This window comes from Bos javanicus, chromosome 20, assembly GCF_032452875.1.
Source record: "Bos javanicus breed banteng chromosome 20, ARS-OSU_banteng_1.0, whole genome shotgun sequence".
Lineage (NCBI taxonomy): Eukaryota > Metazoa > Chordata > Mammalia > Artiodactyla > Bovidae > Bos > Bos javanicus.
Window position 1 is genome coordinate 66,404,802 of NC_083887.1, and position 16,678 is coordinate 66,421,479.

General features: G+C 47.4%; 2 protein-coding genes across 2 annotated transcripts in view; both read right to left on the reverse strand.

Moving 5' to 3' along the window:
- Window positions 1-16,678, reverse strand: part of UBE2QL1 (ubiquitin conjugating enzyme E2 Q family like 1) — a 59,390-nt gene that overhangs the window by 23,280 nt on the left and 19,432 nt on the right. The window lies entirely within an intron of this gene.
- Window positions 10,158-11,032, reverse strand: LOC133233774 (protein FAM204A-like). The gene has a single exon (XM_061393899.1). It carries the CDS (start codon window positions 10,982-10,984, stop codon window positions 10,283-10,285), a length of 702 nt encoding a protein of 233 aa, XP_061249883.1. The 5' UTR covers window positions 10,985-11,032; the 3' UTR covers window positions 10,158-10,282.

Consider the following 16,678-nt stretch of genomic DNA (forward strand, 5'->3'; position numbering starts at 1 on the left):
ATAATCAAATGTTCTGAAGAATCATCGTTTAAGTTTTTGAAACCAAGCAGGACTCGCCAAGAGTTGGACACAACTGAGCGACTGAACAAGATCAAGGACAGCGTGGGCCCCTCCCAGGGACAGGCTGTCTCCCACCCCTCTGTGTGTCCCCGCCTCTTGTCTGTAGAAAAACGTTAGTCTTCTTGGCCTTCTCAGAGTTCCAAAGAAGAAATTTAATCAGAGAAGTCAAACGATGAGCCCACAAAGGGAAACAGTCAAATAAGACAGAACAATAATAGTTCAGCCATAAAACAAAGTCGAGGGCCTTGAGTTCCTCCCTGAGGACTGTAGAAAATATTCTGAGCTATACCCTTAAGCTGTTTTTCAGATACTAAACCCCCACCAGGTGGAAGAAGTTAACTGTATGCTCCCCACAAGCGTGGAGACCCCAGGCCCGCTGGAACCAGAAGGTTGATGAGGTTGACTCCCAATATTTGGTTATTTCACCAAGAGTCCCTTGGACAGCAAGGAGATCAAACCAGTCAATCCTGAAGGAAATCAGTCCTGAATATTCACTGGAAGGACTGATGCTGAAGCTGAAGCTCCATTCCTTTGGCCACCTGATGCAAAAGCTGACTCATTAGAAAAGACCCTGATGCTGGGAAAGATTGAGGCCAGGAGGAGAAGGGGATGACAGAGGATGAGATGGTTGGATGGCATCACTGACTCAATGGACATGAGTTTGAGCAAACTCCGGGAGACAGTGAAGGACAGGGAGGCCTGGCGTACTGCAGTCTATGCGGTCGCAAAGAGCTGGGCACAACATAGCAACTGAACTACAACAACCACCTCACCACCAACCAATGAAAAAACAGGTCCATGAGCTGATCAGGTACCTTTGACCCTCACCCTAAACACTGTCTTTAAAACCCTTCCCTGAATGCCACTGGAGACTTTGGGTCTTTTGACCATGTGCTGCCCATTCTCCTTGCCCCATGTTGGATGCCTCGCAAAAAGCACTGTGCTGTCCTTCACCGCAACCTGGTGTCAGTAGACTGGCTTTACTCTTTGGTGACATTTGGTGGGAAGCATGAGAAAGCCATACTGGCTCTCAGGTGCTAGTCTACTGTAACTTAAGAGAATTGTATTTCCATTTTGGAAACTTAAATTTCTAATGGGCTTCTCTGGTGGCTGGGACCATAATGAATCTTCCTGCGATGTGGGAGACCCCAGCTTCAATGCCCAGGTTGGGAAGATCCCCTGGAGAAGGGAATGGCAACCCACTCCAGTATCCTTGCCTGGAGAATTCCATGGACAGAGGAGCCTGTTTATGTTTTGGCCACACCTCCCAGCATGTGGGATCTTAGTCCCATGACCAGGGATTGGACCCAGGGCCCCTGCACTGGAAGCACAGAGCCTTAACCACTGGGCAACCAGGGAAGTCCCCTGGATACCTAATTTTAACCATGGATATAATGTATGGAGTTAGTCTGTATGGCAAGTTCAGGTCAGCCGTGATTATGTATTTTATGCCCACAGATATATTTTCCTATACCTGTGAACACACAGCACAGACTGGAGGGGAAGAAACCCCTTCTCACTGTGTGCTGGAAGGGACACGTGAGGCTGAGGCATCCCAGCTCATGGTCTCGGGTACCCAAGGCCTCCATGGAGGCATCACAGGACCATGTACCCAGCGCCCCGTGCGTGGTCCAGCCGCTTCCCCAGGGGGAAGCAGGGATCCAGGGGAGTCACCAGCACTGATGTGGTACAGGCTCCCTTGCGTCCTGGCCAGAATGCCAGAGCAAAGTGGGACGTGGGCGCTCCATGTGGCATCTCACACATCAGCTCATCTAATCCTCCCCTGGGAGGTGGACACGGTCGTAATTTTGCAAATGATCCCGTGGAGAATGAAGGGGCGAATCGCTTCTCTGTGTCAGCAGAGGTAGACAGGAGTTCGTCAGCGACCCAAAGGCTACAGTCCATGGGGTCGAAAAGGGGTGGGTCAGCTGAGCAACTGAAGATGCGCCCACAGTGCCCAAGCCAGCTGCTGGGATCAGACTCGGAGCTCACCGCACCAAACCTGGCATCCTAGGACCGATGTGCGTCTCAGCTTTCATGAGAAATATCACCGTATCATCAGCATAAGAAATTGAATGGCTCTGAGTAGGCCAGGATATACCAACCTTATCTGATGACAGAAGGCCTTGTTCTCACCATACCACCCCCTGCCTGCTCTCGTCCTAAGTAACAGCCTAAGGACTAGCGATCCTGCTGGAGGGGTCATCTCCATGGTGTCACAGATGGCAGTGCTGGATGGTCCCACCCAGACAGTGTGAGCACAGACCAGTGCTCTTAGCCCTGCAGTGAAGTGCTGGCCGCTCAGTCGTGTCTGACTCTTTGTGACCCCATGGACTTTAGCCCACCAGGCTCCTCTGTCCATGGGTTTCTCTAGACAAGAATACTGGAGTGGGTTGGCATTTCCTCCTCCAGGGGATCTTCCCAACCCAGGGATGGAACCCGGGTCTCCCTTACTGCAGGCAGATTCATTATTATCTGAGCCACCAGGGAAGCCCCTGAAGACTTAAAACCAACCAGCACACCAGTTCTGATCAGAGGTTTCCAATAAGCATCTTTAACAAAGTCGTTTACAGAAGACAAATTTCTTCTTCCACTTTGACTGAAAACAGCTCATGCAATGGTTATGTTTACAGTCGACAATTTGGGATAGGGTTTATTTTGGAGGTGCTAATTAGATATCAAAGGGAGTGAAAGAATTAAATTATCAAAACTGCCCGTTTCCTGGGAATGGGAAAGGTAATACCAGGTATGTTTTGCAGTGATATTTTAAATGTTACAGGGCAATTTTTCACAATATCCTGGCTTTGTCATGTGATGTTCATGTTGGCTTGTGTTGTGATGCAAATATACAAAAATCAAGCTTGCTCGATCTTGATATTTGAAGTGGCAAAAAATGATCATTTGGCTCCAGCTTTGTTTGCCTGCCTTTCATGGTATTAAGAGTTTTTTCATGCCACTGGGATGCAATCGCCTGTTGACCTGGTTATTTGCAGATGATAGAATTGCCTACGCAGAAAATCCTAAAGGCTTAGCAATTTTTTTCAACCCCTGTAAGGCATGATTGACGGGCCAATGCTGTTTGTATTTAATGTGTACAACTTGCTGAGCCTGAGACGTGGCTATTTTTGAGGAACTTGATGGGGTAGGCGGCATTCCTGCCCTGTGTTCCCACCTCCTGCACACTGAATGGTGGCCGTGTGGCTAGTTCTGGCCAGCGGACAGTGACAGGTTGGCATATCCATTGTGGGCAGACAGTAGGAGCTGCCATGCTCAGCCATCCTCGTCCTCCGTGGCTGGGAATCTGACAATGTGCCTGACATCCTCTCGATGGAGAAGACACACGGTGGTGGGAAGTGGCGCCAGCCCCCATCAGACCATGTGCAGGAAATGCGCACTCATCGTGGACACTGAGATTTGCGGGTGTGCTCTGTTGCAGCAACGAGAGCTCCCTACTGTGATAAAATTCTTGACAAACAGTTGAAAACAATTTACATGCAACATGAATGATCCACAGAGGGCTGAGAAGAGCAGAGAGGGGGTCTTGTCCTACCTGACGCTGGACAGAGTAGCAAGCTAGGAGGCTGTGTCCCTAAGACAGAATAATGTTTGTGCAGGAGCAGGGAGATGGGTGAGCGGAGCCCACGAGGACTCTATGTTTGTGGGGATTGTACATAATCATGAAGGCCAAAAAGTAAAGGGCAGTGGAGGACAGCTAGGTCCCTGCAGTACACGGAGAAGCTGGGCTTCTCATCGCCCACAAATCCAATGCACCACACTTGAAATGCAAAAGATATACTTATGAAGCTACTGCAAGAGCACACAGGGGTGTATCCTGCGATGCAGGTGTGAGGAGACGGGTCTTCACACACAGTGCTTGCTGCGAAGAGACGAATGGACCGAACTGCTGCAACATTGGCATCTTTTCTTCAATAAAAGATGAGAGAGAGAAGGACGGGTGGGCCACGATTAACCCAATTCTCTCTGCCCGTGAGGCCAAAAGAAAGAAGTAACAGTAAAAATGGGATGGAAATGGACATACATCTGTATGAATATATTATGGATATGTGAAAGTTTGACAACTTTCCCATATGTCAACAATAACTGTTTAGAAAATGTAACGAAAACAAAGCCTTACTGACCAGATCAGCAAACACAGTCCATCCTGTAATGGGCAGCCTCTAGATCAGATCAGATCAGATCAGTCACTCAGTCATGTCGACTCTTTGTGACCCCATGAATAGCAGCACGCCAGGCCTCCCTGTCCATCACCAACTCCCGGAGTTCACCCAGACTCACGTCCATCAAGTCAGTGATGCCATCCAGCCATCTCATCCTCTGTCGTCCCCTTCTCCTCTTGCCCCCAATCCCTCCCAGCATCAGAGTCTTTTCCAATGAGTCAACTCTTCGCATGAGGTGGCCAAAGTACTGGAGTTTCAGCTTTAGCATCATTCCTTCCAAAGAAATCCCAGGGCTGATCTCCTTCAGAATGGACTGGTTGGATCTCCTTGCAGTCCAAGGAACTTGCAAGAGTCTTCTCCAACACCACAGTTTAAAAGCATCAATTCTTCGGTGCTCAGCCTTCTTCACAGTCCAACTCTCACATCCATACATGACCACAGGAAAAACCATAGCCTTGACTAGACGAACCTTTGTTGGCAAAGTAATGTCTCTGCTTTTGAATATGCTATCTAGGTTTGTCATAACTTTCCTTCCAAGGAGTAAGCGTCTTTTAATTTCATGGCTGCAGTCACCATCTGTAGTGATTTTGGAGCCTCTAAGGTGGCCCCAAATCCCCGTTCCTGGGGTTCCTGCCCCTGGTGACCTGCAATGTGAGTATGGCCAGGACCTGTCACTTGTCACATGCACAGATCATGGCAGAGCTGATGGGATGTCCCTTCTGGGATGGGGCCTCTGCTGTGGGCACACTCTCTTGCTCTCTCTCCAGTTCCCTCCAAGGGAGGCCAGATGCTCCCCAGAGAGCCCGGGGGATGGGGTGGCCCAGCCAGCAGCCACCAGGGCCCAGAATGTAAGTGATCCAGGAAGCAGGTCCTTACCCCGTCAGGTCTTCAGATCCTCAGCTGATCTCGGCCCCTATTTCTACTTAGAAATTTGGCCTTTATAGTGGTAATTAAGGTTAATCAGGGCTTCCCTCATAGCTCAGTCGGTAGTCTGTCTGCAACACAAGAGACTCAGGTTCGATTCCTGGGTGGGGAAGATCCCTGGAGAAGGAAATGGCAACCCACCCCAGTATTCTTGCCTGGAGAATCCCATGGACAGAGGACCCTGGTGGGTTACGGTCTACGGGGTTGCAAGAGTCGGACATGACTGAGCGACTAAGCACACAGCACGAACGAGGTTAATGAGGTCACTAGTGAGGTGTTAAGTGTTAGTTGCTCAGTCGTGTCCAACTCTCTGTGACCCCATAGGCTGTAGCCCACCAGGCTCCTCTGTCCATGGGATTCTCCAGGCAAGAACACTGGAGTGGGTTGCCATGTCCTTCTCCAGGGGATTTTCCCGACCCAGGGGTTGAACCTGTGTCTCTTACATGTACCTGAATTGGCGGCAGGTTCTTTACCACTAGCGCTACCTGGGAAGAACTGGGAAGTCTGAAGCAAGCCCTAGTCCTATAGGCCTGGGGTCCTTATGGGCAGAGGACATTAGGGTGCAGACAGGCACAGAGGGATGCCCACTTACAGGGAGAGACGCCTCAGCAGAAACTGACCCTGCCCACACCTTGATATTGAACTTGCAGCCTCCAGAACGATGGGAAAATAAATGCCGCCCGGTCTGTGGTATGTTGTTACGGCAGCCCTAGCAGACGAATACAGATGCTATACCTCAGTTTTACAAAAGAAATGTTTTTACAGGACCTAGAGATTTTCATACTTAATGAAGTTAGACAGAGAAAGACAAATATCATATAATATCCCTTAGATGTGGGAAAAAAAAAAACAGATATCAATGAATGTATTTACAAAACAGAAATAGACCCACAGATATAGAAAAAGAATTATGGTTAGAAAAGGGGAAAAGGGAGAGTGGATAAATTAAGAGCTTGAGATGAACAAATACACACTTGATGCTGAAGCTTCAACACTTTGGTCACGCAATGGGAAGAGCCTACTCATTGGAAAGGACCCTGATGCTTGGAAAGATTGAGGGCAGGAGGAGAAGGGGATGACAGAGGATGAGACGGTTGGATGGCATCACTGATTCAATGGATATGAGTTTGAGCAAACTCTGGGAGATAGTGTAGGATAGGAAAGTCTGGCGTGCTGCAGTCCACTGGGTAGAAAAGAGTTGGACACAACTGAGCAACAATATATAAAATAAACAACCAGGACCTACCGTACAGCACAGGGTACTATATTCAATATTTTGCAATAGCCTATGAGGAAAAAGAACCTGAAAAGGAATGCATGTATGCATATGCATGCAGAGCTGCATCGCTGTGCTATAACCTGAAACTAACACGGCCCTGAAATAAGCCAGAACGCGACTAAAAAAGCAAATACAGAGGCAGATAAACAAACAGGGAGGCAGTTCAGTGCAGGGTTTAAGAAAGAACCAGATCTGTTTTGTCTGTGAGACCAGGAAGTATGCATTGGAATAACAAGCACAGGGGTGTGGAGAGGCGTCAAGCTCACGCTGCTGGTGGGACGCAGCCTAGAGTGGCCCTGATGACAGGCAATTTGACAACACTGCCCCATCCATATGTGTGCCCACCCCCTCGGATCCAGTGACCTGCTTCTGGGAGGGTCTTTCATGGCAACACAATCGCAGGGGAGTGACTGTGATGCACAAGAACGATAAGAGAGAAAGCTGCTCTGTGGGCAGCTCCGGAGCCCACGACTCCACACCTGGGGCGCTTGGCAGCCTTGCGGAGCGACCTGCTCGGGCTCAGCAACCTAATGTTTAGACGTGCGTGGTGCACTGGTGAGAAAAGACGTGCGGACTTCAGACCATCACACACACAGCACGATGCCATTACTGTGGAAGCTGTTACACTGGCGCAACTGTGTGCGTGTGTGCGTGTGTGTGTGAGCTCACGTGTGTATGTGTGGTGTGTGTGTGTGTAAAAAAATCATTATTTCTGGCAGGTAGAATTCTGGATCTGTTCATTCCCTATTTTGTACATTCTGCTATTGGATGGATTTTGTACAATAAGTATGTAATACTTTCTATAATCAGAAAAAAGCTCAGAATGTTACATGTTAGATAAAACAATGTATCACATTAAAATGTTGCACATTATCACAAAATCCATGCCTCTCCTGGCCCCTTCAGGAAACACTGAGCCCTTGATATTCATGGTAAGAATAAAAACAAAAATATGATTAAAAACTGCAATAGCATCATATAAGTGTGTCATCACCAGTCTTGCCTTGAGTGACAAAGGCCACAGCTGGCCGCCCTCTGGGAAGGGCAGTCTTCTGAGAGTAGGGGACAAAGGCATCAGGCTGTGTGCTACCTTGTAGGGACCTTCGAGCCTCTGGACTCAGCGCCGGGCACAGAAGCACACCTGAGTCTTGGCTCCCCTCGGCAGCTCACGCACTGTTGGGCTCTGATTGCCATGGACTGATGCGGGCTCTTGTCTGAGTATCATGAAACGTCTCCTGGAAGAAGGAACACACCTCCACTGTTGGTGGGATGCAAACCAGTGCAGCCACTCTGGAGAACAGTCTGGGGCTCCTTAGAAACTAAATAGGGGGTTCCTTAGAAGCTAAAAATAGAGCTGTCATACGATCCAGCAATCCTGTTCCCTGGCACACACCCAGAAAAGATGCAAACTCTAATGTGAAAAGATGCAAGCGCCCCTATGCTCACAGAAGCACTGTTTATCACACCCAAGAATGGAAGCCACCTAAGTGCCCATCGGCAGATGAGTGAATAAAGAAGAGGCTGTGCTGAGCAAGTCGCTTCAGTCGTGTCCGACTCTCTGTGACCGCGTGGGCTGTAGCCCGCCAGGTTCCTCTATCCACGGGATTCTCCAGGCAAGAACACTGGAATGCGTTGCCATGCCTTCCTCCGAAGGATCTTCCCAACCCAGGGATCGAACCCACATCTCTTACGTCTCCTCCATTGGCAGGTGGATTCTTTATCACTAGCACTGCCTGGGAAGCCCATTCATCCACAGGTGAATGGATAAAGAAAATGTGGCATGTATATACAATAAAATATTACTCAGCCATAGAAACAATAATGCCCTTTGGAGTAACAAGGCTGGATCTAGAGATGGTCATACTAAATGAAGTAATTCAGACAGAGAAAGACAAATACTATGATATCACCTATATGTGGGGTCTGAAGCGAAAGTCGCTCAGTCGTGTCCGACTCTGAGACACCATGGTCTGTATAGTCCATGGAATTCTCCAGGCCAGAATACTGGAGTGGGTAGCATTTCCTTTTTCCAGGGGATCTTCCCAACCCAGGGATCAAACTCAGGTCTCCTGCATTACAGGCAGATTCTTTACCAGCTGAGCTACAAGGGAAGCCCAAGAACGCTGGAGTAGGTAACCTAGCCCTTCTCCAGTGTCTCTTCCCAACACAGGAACCAAACCTTCCTTTGCAGGCAGGTTCTTTACTAACTGAGCTATCGGGGAAGCCCTATGGGATAAACACAACACAAATGAACTTATGTGTGAACCAGAAGCAGACTCACAGACAGAGAGAACAGACTTGTGGTTGCGAAAGGGGCGAAGGGGTGAGGGAGGGATGGATTGGGGGATTGGGATTAGCAATTCAAACTAGTATGTATAGGGCGGATAAACAGCAAGGTCCTACGGTATCACACAGGGGACTATATTCAATGTCCTCTGATAAACCATAGTGGAAAGAATATGAAAAAGAATATACAAGCAGAATATATGTATATATATACACAAATCACTTTGCTGTACAGCAGAAACTAGCACAACACTGTAAATCAACTATATTTCACTACAATAAATTAAAAATAAATTAAAAAATAAAACATTCCCTGGTCCTACTTTAATCTCATAAGGGCATTTGACTCCAACTCAATAACTGTTGTTAAATTGAACTGAATTAGAGCCATCTACTTCTCTAATAAATCATGATATCATGGGGAAAGATCAAAGCTGGCTGCAACAGAGAACACCCATTTGTTGTTTTTCACTTAATTGGCTTTTTGTGGTTAACTGCATTAAGTGGAAGGAAAAAAAGCCCACAGATCATTTTAACTATGATCCTGTGAAAGTCAGCAACATCATTCCTAAATTAAAATGTAAATATCTAAGTGTATGCTGTTTGAGTAAGAAAATTACCGTAATACTTTAAACATGAATTTTTATTTTATAAGATGCCTTGGATTATATGTATTAAGGCTTCAGTCTTATGACATTTTGTTAGACTCTGATATTTGTGAAGTTTATGGAAAAATCCCTCTGCTTGTGTAACATCTGGGGTCAGTTGGTCTTGGCAATCAGTTGTGGAAAAGATGCTGCGTGTCCGTCATCTGCAAAGCATTTCATCTGGACACGCAGACGAACATAATTGTGATTGAAGAGATTCATTCAGGAAGAGTCTGTACAGTGTTCCTGACCTCTGTCAATGCTGGCCATGAAACCAAGCCCGCCTTGCCCTGCAGAGTTCCGCGTTCCAAGAGAACAAGAGATGGGAGGGCTTGTTTAGTCGGCCTGGAGCGGAACAAGGCATTCAGGACGCTGGAAGGAGAAGCGTGGCTTTGTGTATAAATTATATTCACTTCTGCCAGGAGTTGTCACCAAGAAGGGCTGTCCTGGCCTGTTCTCAGGCTGGTAGAGATACTTGGGGATATTTTAATGAATTCCTCTACTTTTGAATAAAACAAAAATGCATGCACAGTGCAAATGGTTGGATAAACAGTTTTCCCTGATAAACCTTGCCTCTGACGTATTATCCCCCCAAACTCTTAGGGGCTTGTTTCAGACACGATCAATAAATTTAACAATGAAGAATTGTTTTCTCATAGACTGAGTGATAGAATTACCATAAAAATGGAAATTAGGGTTTTCAGAAAGCATCCTACATCTAAGTTTGGTCAAGAGACATCTACAACAATAAATATCGGGGTTTTTTTTTTTTTTTTTTTGATAATCAACTCCCAAATTTTATGCTTATTTTTTCTACTTCCATCAATTTTCTGACAAAATCTTTTTTAGTAAATTGAGCAACTGAAGACTCGAGTGAAGCCTCAAAGGTCTTGAAGAACTCTGGCAAGTCACATATATCCCATGTTGCTTTTGGTTTCCCACCTCTTCTTTGCTTCAAATCCCCAGGCAAGTTTCTTCTTTTTTCGTGCAACCTGTGAATTTTCAGCCTCCTTTTTGGCTTTCACGAAGTTGTGGCAGGCAATAGCTTTGGCAATTTTTACACCAAGCTCACGAGTAGCTAGCTGGTTGCTGAGTTCCTCGGCCTTCTCAATGTTCCACTCTTCCACAGCTTGGTCTATCCTCTTTTCAAGTCCCGACTTTTCAACTTTTTTCCTTTTAACAGGGGGGTCAAACCTCTCATTGACTCCAAAATACTGGGTAAGCTCCTTCCACTGGGTTTCAGTTGAAGACTGTTCACTATGAGATTCTTCGTCATTCTTCAATTTACCTTTTCTGGAGCGTTTTCTTTTTTTCTTTTCGGATCTAGAAGCTGAAGTTTTCTGTTCAGAATGCTTTTTATGCAATTCTTGAAATTTATTCCACATATTTAAGGGAATTCCAGAGGGACACTCTTCATATGCATTTATATTTGCCTTTGCTTCAGTGTTTGGTCCATCTGTAGGAATATCTACCATCTCTGTCTTTTCAAAGGTCCCATCTTCTTTACCCTCTTGTAAGTTAAGTTCAGAGCTCTCTAATGTGGTATCATCGTCAGAATTCAATTCAACATCACTTTCATTTAGGCCAGGAGGTAACAGCCCACTCCACATCTTTTCAGTCCGGACGATGCCGCCCGGCAGCCATCTTAAGGCCTGCCAACATCCATCAAATATCGGTTTTAATTAAAAAAAAATGCAACAACTTGGGCGCATCAGCATAAAAATCAGTTTGATTAAAGCATACTCACTCCAATTTTGACCTCAACTGGTCCATTAATGTGGCCTTCCAGGATGGCTGAATCTCAAGCTGTGGTTTCAAATAAATCATCAGCACATCAGCATCTCTCCCTTTCGGTCCACCCAGCATGTCCACACTGCCTTCCCGACAGCAAACCCTCTAGGGTCCTCTGCCTCCGTAGACCCCCCGACAGACGCACAGGGCACAGCACCCCTTTTCTGAGACACCTGCTCGCAGGGCTGATGGAGATGCTGAAGGAGAAGGAGGCACCTGGGCGAAGCGGAGGAGAGGAAACACCGACCCACAGAGAAACAGAAGGGTGAGTGGCTGGTCCAGGGTGGATGAAACATGGGAGGCAGTGATGGCTGGACAGCCGGGAGGGAAGCACATTCCAGTCGAGCAGGGGCCAAGTGGAGGGGAGGGAGCCACGTGGGAGCAGGGATGGGGAGATGTTCAAACATCGTGAAAGAAAAGGGGGGCAAAAGTCATGAGGTGCAGAGAATAACCGGGGGCTGGGGTGAGCACCAGGGAGATGGCGGGCCCTCAATCCCTGGTTTGATAAAAGCAGGGGGAGAAGGCCACAGCCCACAGGGCCAGAAAGAATCTTTCAGGAAGAGAAGAAAAGCATGAAAAAAAATGAAGGCAATTATAATCTTTAAGGAAAGCAAAAAAACAAGGCATTCTGAAAAAGCGAAGAAAACAGGAACCTCCTGCCAATGAGGAGGAACGTGTGCATGGGATGCTGCGGGAGGAACAGGGCCCGTGAAACGAGAAACATCCCGACGCTCGCTCCAGGGGCTTGCCGCGGAGGAGGTGCTGGGCCTCCGGACAATGACAGGAGACGGGAAACCGGAATGCCAGGTCACGAGAGGAGAACAAGCGGCCAAAACCGATATGGTGTGAAAGAAAGACTCTGTTACGGGCTCAGCCATGTCTCCCAACATTTGTATGTGGAAGCCCTCACCCCTAGGATCTCAGAATGTGACTGTGCAGACAAGGTCTGTACAGAGGTAAGTAAGGTAAAGTGAGGTCATTGGAGGGGCCCTGATCCCACCTGACTGGTGTCCTGGTATTAGGTGGCTGCAGATGTACTTGCAGCTTTGCATTGCTGAACGGTGCCGTTTGAAATTGGAATACATTCTTAAATAAACAGGGTTATGCCACAGAGGATGAGATGGCTGGATGGCATCACTGACTCAATGGACATGAGTTTGGGTAGACTCTGGGAGTTGGTGATGGACAGGGAGGCCTGGTGTGCTGCAGTCCATTGGGTTGCAAAGAGTCGGACACGACTGAGCAACTGAACTGAACTGAACTGATGCCACTCCAGTATTCTTGGGCTTCCCTTGTGGCTCAGCTGGTAAAGAATCCGCCTGCAATGCAGGAGATCTGGGTTCATATTCCTGGGTTGGGAAGATACCCCTGGAGAAGGGAATGGCTACCCACTCCAGGATTCTGGCCTGGAGAATTCCAAGGACTGTATAGTCCATGGGGTCGCAAAGAGTCGGATGGGACTGAGCGACTTTCCCTTTACATGCTGCATTACTAAGAGGCGGCGATCAGGACACACACAGGGACGGGCACGTGAGGACACTGAGGAGACGGCCGTCTACACACCAAGGAGCAAAGCCTCCAAGGAGACCAGTCCTGTGGACACCGTGGTCTGACTTCCAGCCTCCAGGACTGTGACAAATAAATGTCTGCTGCGTAGCCACCCAGACTGTGGCGCTTGCTGGCTGCTGCAGCCCTCCCATAATAATACAGCCCAGGGCAGGCTCGAGTAAGGAAAGTCACTGCTGAGAGGAAGGAGGGGGAGAGGGCAGAATGAAATGATCTGGCCTCATCGAAACCCCAATCAGGTGAAGACCACAGAGAGACAGACGTTTACAGGGGAGCTCTTTCCCATTAAACTTACTTGACAAAATAAAGATCCAGCCCTCCGTGCGGACTGATCATCTGAGGACAGTGGGCAGGACCCTCGCTCACTCTTTCCTGGACTCTAAATGCCAGCCTTCATGAGTGTCCCTGTGGTCTGTTTTCTGGCAAATCGAATGAAGACACTTCAAGGGCACATGATTAAAAAGCTCATGAGAGGAATTCTCATTTACTAAGACACCAGGATCATTTGGTGTTTAGAGGAGAAACAAAAAATTCAGATCACCTGGGATGCTCATGTTGCAGGGGGTGAAATTATTTCGATACTCAGTGTCAACCAGAAACATCATCTTGATGGAGTGTCTGTTGCTAAAAATGTCCACCTTACTGACACTGTAATTACAGTGCACTCAACACCTTTAATCTTTCTTTGATGATTCACGGTCTTGGCTACTGGAAGGTTACGAACTCAACTTCCTTCTATAATAGCTATGGGGTGTCTACTAGGCGGAAGGGCTGGGCTAGTCCCCATGGCCCCACAAGCCCCCGGGAAGCCGCACCAAAGTGCTCCCCCCGGGAGAAGGTACTCCTCCTCTAGGGAGATGCTCCCACTGCGGGGGCGCTAGTCTGACTCAGGGTGGCCTGAGACTCGCGTGCACACTTGGGGCAGGGTCTCGCAGCCCAGCGGGAAGGCCTGCAAAGGCCACCTTCGCTGACCCCAGAGCCTCCGAGCCCCTGGGGAGGGCTGGCAGGGTTTGTTCTGACTTCCACATGACCAATCCTGTTCAGCTCCGACTAGGAAAGGCAGCCAGAATTGGACAAGAAACCTCACATAGGAGACAGTGAAATCAGCTACTTCTGATAAAGGCCTTCGGAACCCTACAGACACACGAACAGTCTGCATGCTGAGCAATCCCACAGGATCTGAATGAGGGGATTTCCCATTGATGAGACGGCTCACCACCTTGACTTTGGAATTTCGTGAGATGCAGGATTTCGAGTCTCTCATAGCTCTCGCTCCTGTGCTTGTGCTCTGTGCTTGGTTGTGACCTACTCTTTGTGACCGCGTGGACTGTAGCCCACCAGGCTCCTCTGTCCATGGGATTCTCCAGGCAAGAATACCGGAGTGGGCAGCCATTCCCTGCTCCACGGGATCTCCCCAAACCAGGGACTGAAGCTAGATCTCCTGCATGGCAGTTGAATTCTTTACCATCTGAGCCACCAGGGAAGCCCTTCAGTGTTCCCAGCACAGGACTTTAAACCATGCTATATTGGGGAGAGATCTGGTTGCATGCCAAGGAAATACAAATGTCATCACAGCTCAGTAAGCAGCACTGAAATCCGGGTCTACAGGTCAATGTGTTTCCCCAACTCTGCTTAATTCCGAGATTCCACAGAAAACTTAGAATCTTCTGGAACAAAATTTCAGTATAAAATCATAATACAAATGCTAACTAAGCCTAACTGGGTTTGAGGAGATCTTTGAATCAAGGCCTGGCACCTGGTTCCCCTGGCCAGAGCATGGCTTGAGGCCAGTGCAGTGTCAGAACAGGTAACCTTGCAGTCTATACCAGCATAAAGAGGGTTTCCCAGGTGGCACTAGTGGTAAAAAACCCACCTGCCAAGGCAGGACAGGTAACAGACACAGGTTCCATCCCTGGGTCGGGAAGATCCCCTGGAAGAGGAAATGGCAACCCACTCTGGTATTCTTGCTTGGAGAATCCCATGGACAGAGGAGTCTGGGGGGCTACAGTCCACAGGGTTGAAAAGAGTCAGACAGAACTGAGGCAACTTAGCAGCAACAGGCAGCATAAAGAACTGGAGGGGTGCTCCACCCAAGGCCCAGCACGGAGGAAACTCCACCCTCCTCTGCACTGGTGGCCTTCTCTCCTCTTCCAGTTGCTACCAAACCCTTTCCCCAGACTGTCTGCTGCACATTCTTCTGGTTTGTACAACAGTAAAAGTTTTATTAAGTCAAAATAATACTGGAATCACTGTATGTTAAACTTAACACATGGCACCTGCTTAAGGTTTGCAAGGAATACGTTTTAAAGGGTTCAAAGGGTTCACTCAGCCAACCTCAGAGTGAAACCTTCTAGAGCATTCTGAAATATTTTCTAATATGCTGCTGCTGCCAAGTCACTTCAGTCGTGTCCAACTCTGTGCGACCCCATAGATGGCAGCCCACCAGGCTCCCCCATCCCTGGGATTCTCCAGGCAAGAACACTGGAGTGGGTTGCCATTTCCTTCTCCAATGCATGAAAGTGAAAAGTGAAAGTGAAGTCACTCAGTCGCGTCCAACTCTTAGCGACCCCATGGACTGCAGCCTTCCAGGCTCCTCAGTCCATGGGGTTTTCCAGGCAAGAGTACTGGAGTGGGGTGCCATTGCCTTTTCCTTCTAATATGCTACCTCTCTGTAAATATTGTGACTTACTGACTTAAAAGCATCACTATGAACAAAGCTAGTGGAGGTGATGGAATTCCAGTTGAGCTATTTCAAATTCTGAAAGATGACGCTGTGAAAGTGCTGCACTCATTATGCCAGCAAATTTGGAAAACTCAGCAGTGGCCACAGGACTGGAAAAGGTCAGTTTTCATTCCAATCCCAAAGAAAGGCAATGCCAAAGAATGCTCAAACTACCACACAATTGCACTCATCTCACATGCTAGTTAAGTAATGCTCAAAATTCTCCAAGCTAGGCTTCAGCAATATATGAACTGTGAAATTCCAGATGTTCAAGCTGGTTTTAGAAAAGGCAGAGGAATCAGAGATCAAATTGCCAACATCTGCTGGATCATGGAAAAAGCAAGAGAGTTCCAGAAAAACAACTATTTCTGCTTTATTGCCTATGCCAAAGCCTTTGACTGTGTGGATCACAATAAACTGTGGGAAATTCTGAAAGACATGGGAATACCAGACCACCTGACCTGCCTCTTGAGAAACCTATATGCAGGTCAGGAAGCAACAGTTGGAACTGGACATGGAGCAACAGACTGGTTCCAAATAGGAAAAGGAGTACGTCAAGGCTGTATATTGTCACCCTGCTTATTTAACTTATATGCAGAGTACATCATGAGAAATGCTGGGCTGGAAGAAGCACAAGCTGGAATCAAGATTTCAGGGAGAGGCAAGAATATACAGTGGATTAAAGACAATCTCTTTAACAAGTGGTGCTGGGAAATCTGGTCAACCACTTGTAAAAGAATGAAACTAGAACACTTTCTAACACCATACACAAAAATAAACTCAAAATGGATTAAAGATCTCAACATAAGACCAGAAACTATAAAACTCCTAGAGGAGAACATAGGCAAAACACTCTCTGACATACATCACAGCAGGATCCTCTATGACCCACCTCCCAGAATATTGGAAATAAAAGCAAAAATAAACAAATGGGACCTAATTAAACTTAAAAGCTTCTGCACATCAAAGGAAACTATTAGCAAGGTGAAAAGACAGCCTTCAGAATGGGAGAAAATAATAGCATATGAAGCAACCGACAAACAACTAATCTCAAAAATATACAAGCAACTCCTACAGCTCAACTCCAGAAAAATAAATGACCCAATCAAAAAATGGGCCAAAGATCTAAATAGACATTTCTCCAAAGAAGACATACAGATGGCTAACAAACACTTGAAAAGATGCTCAACATCACTCTTTATCAGAGAAATGCAAATCAAAACCA

Excerpts from the sequence above, each read along its gene's own strand:
- LOC133233774 (XM_061393899.1), bottom strand. The coding sequence starts at position 10,984 with ATGTGGAGTGGGCTGTTACCTCCTGGCCTAAATGAAAGTGATGTTGAA.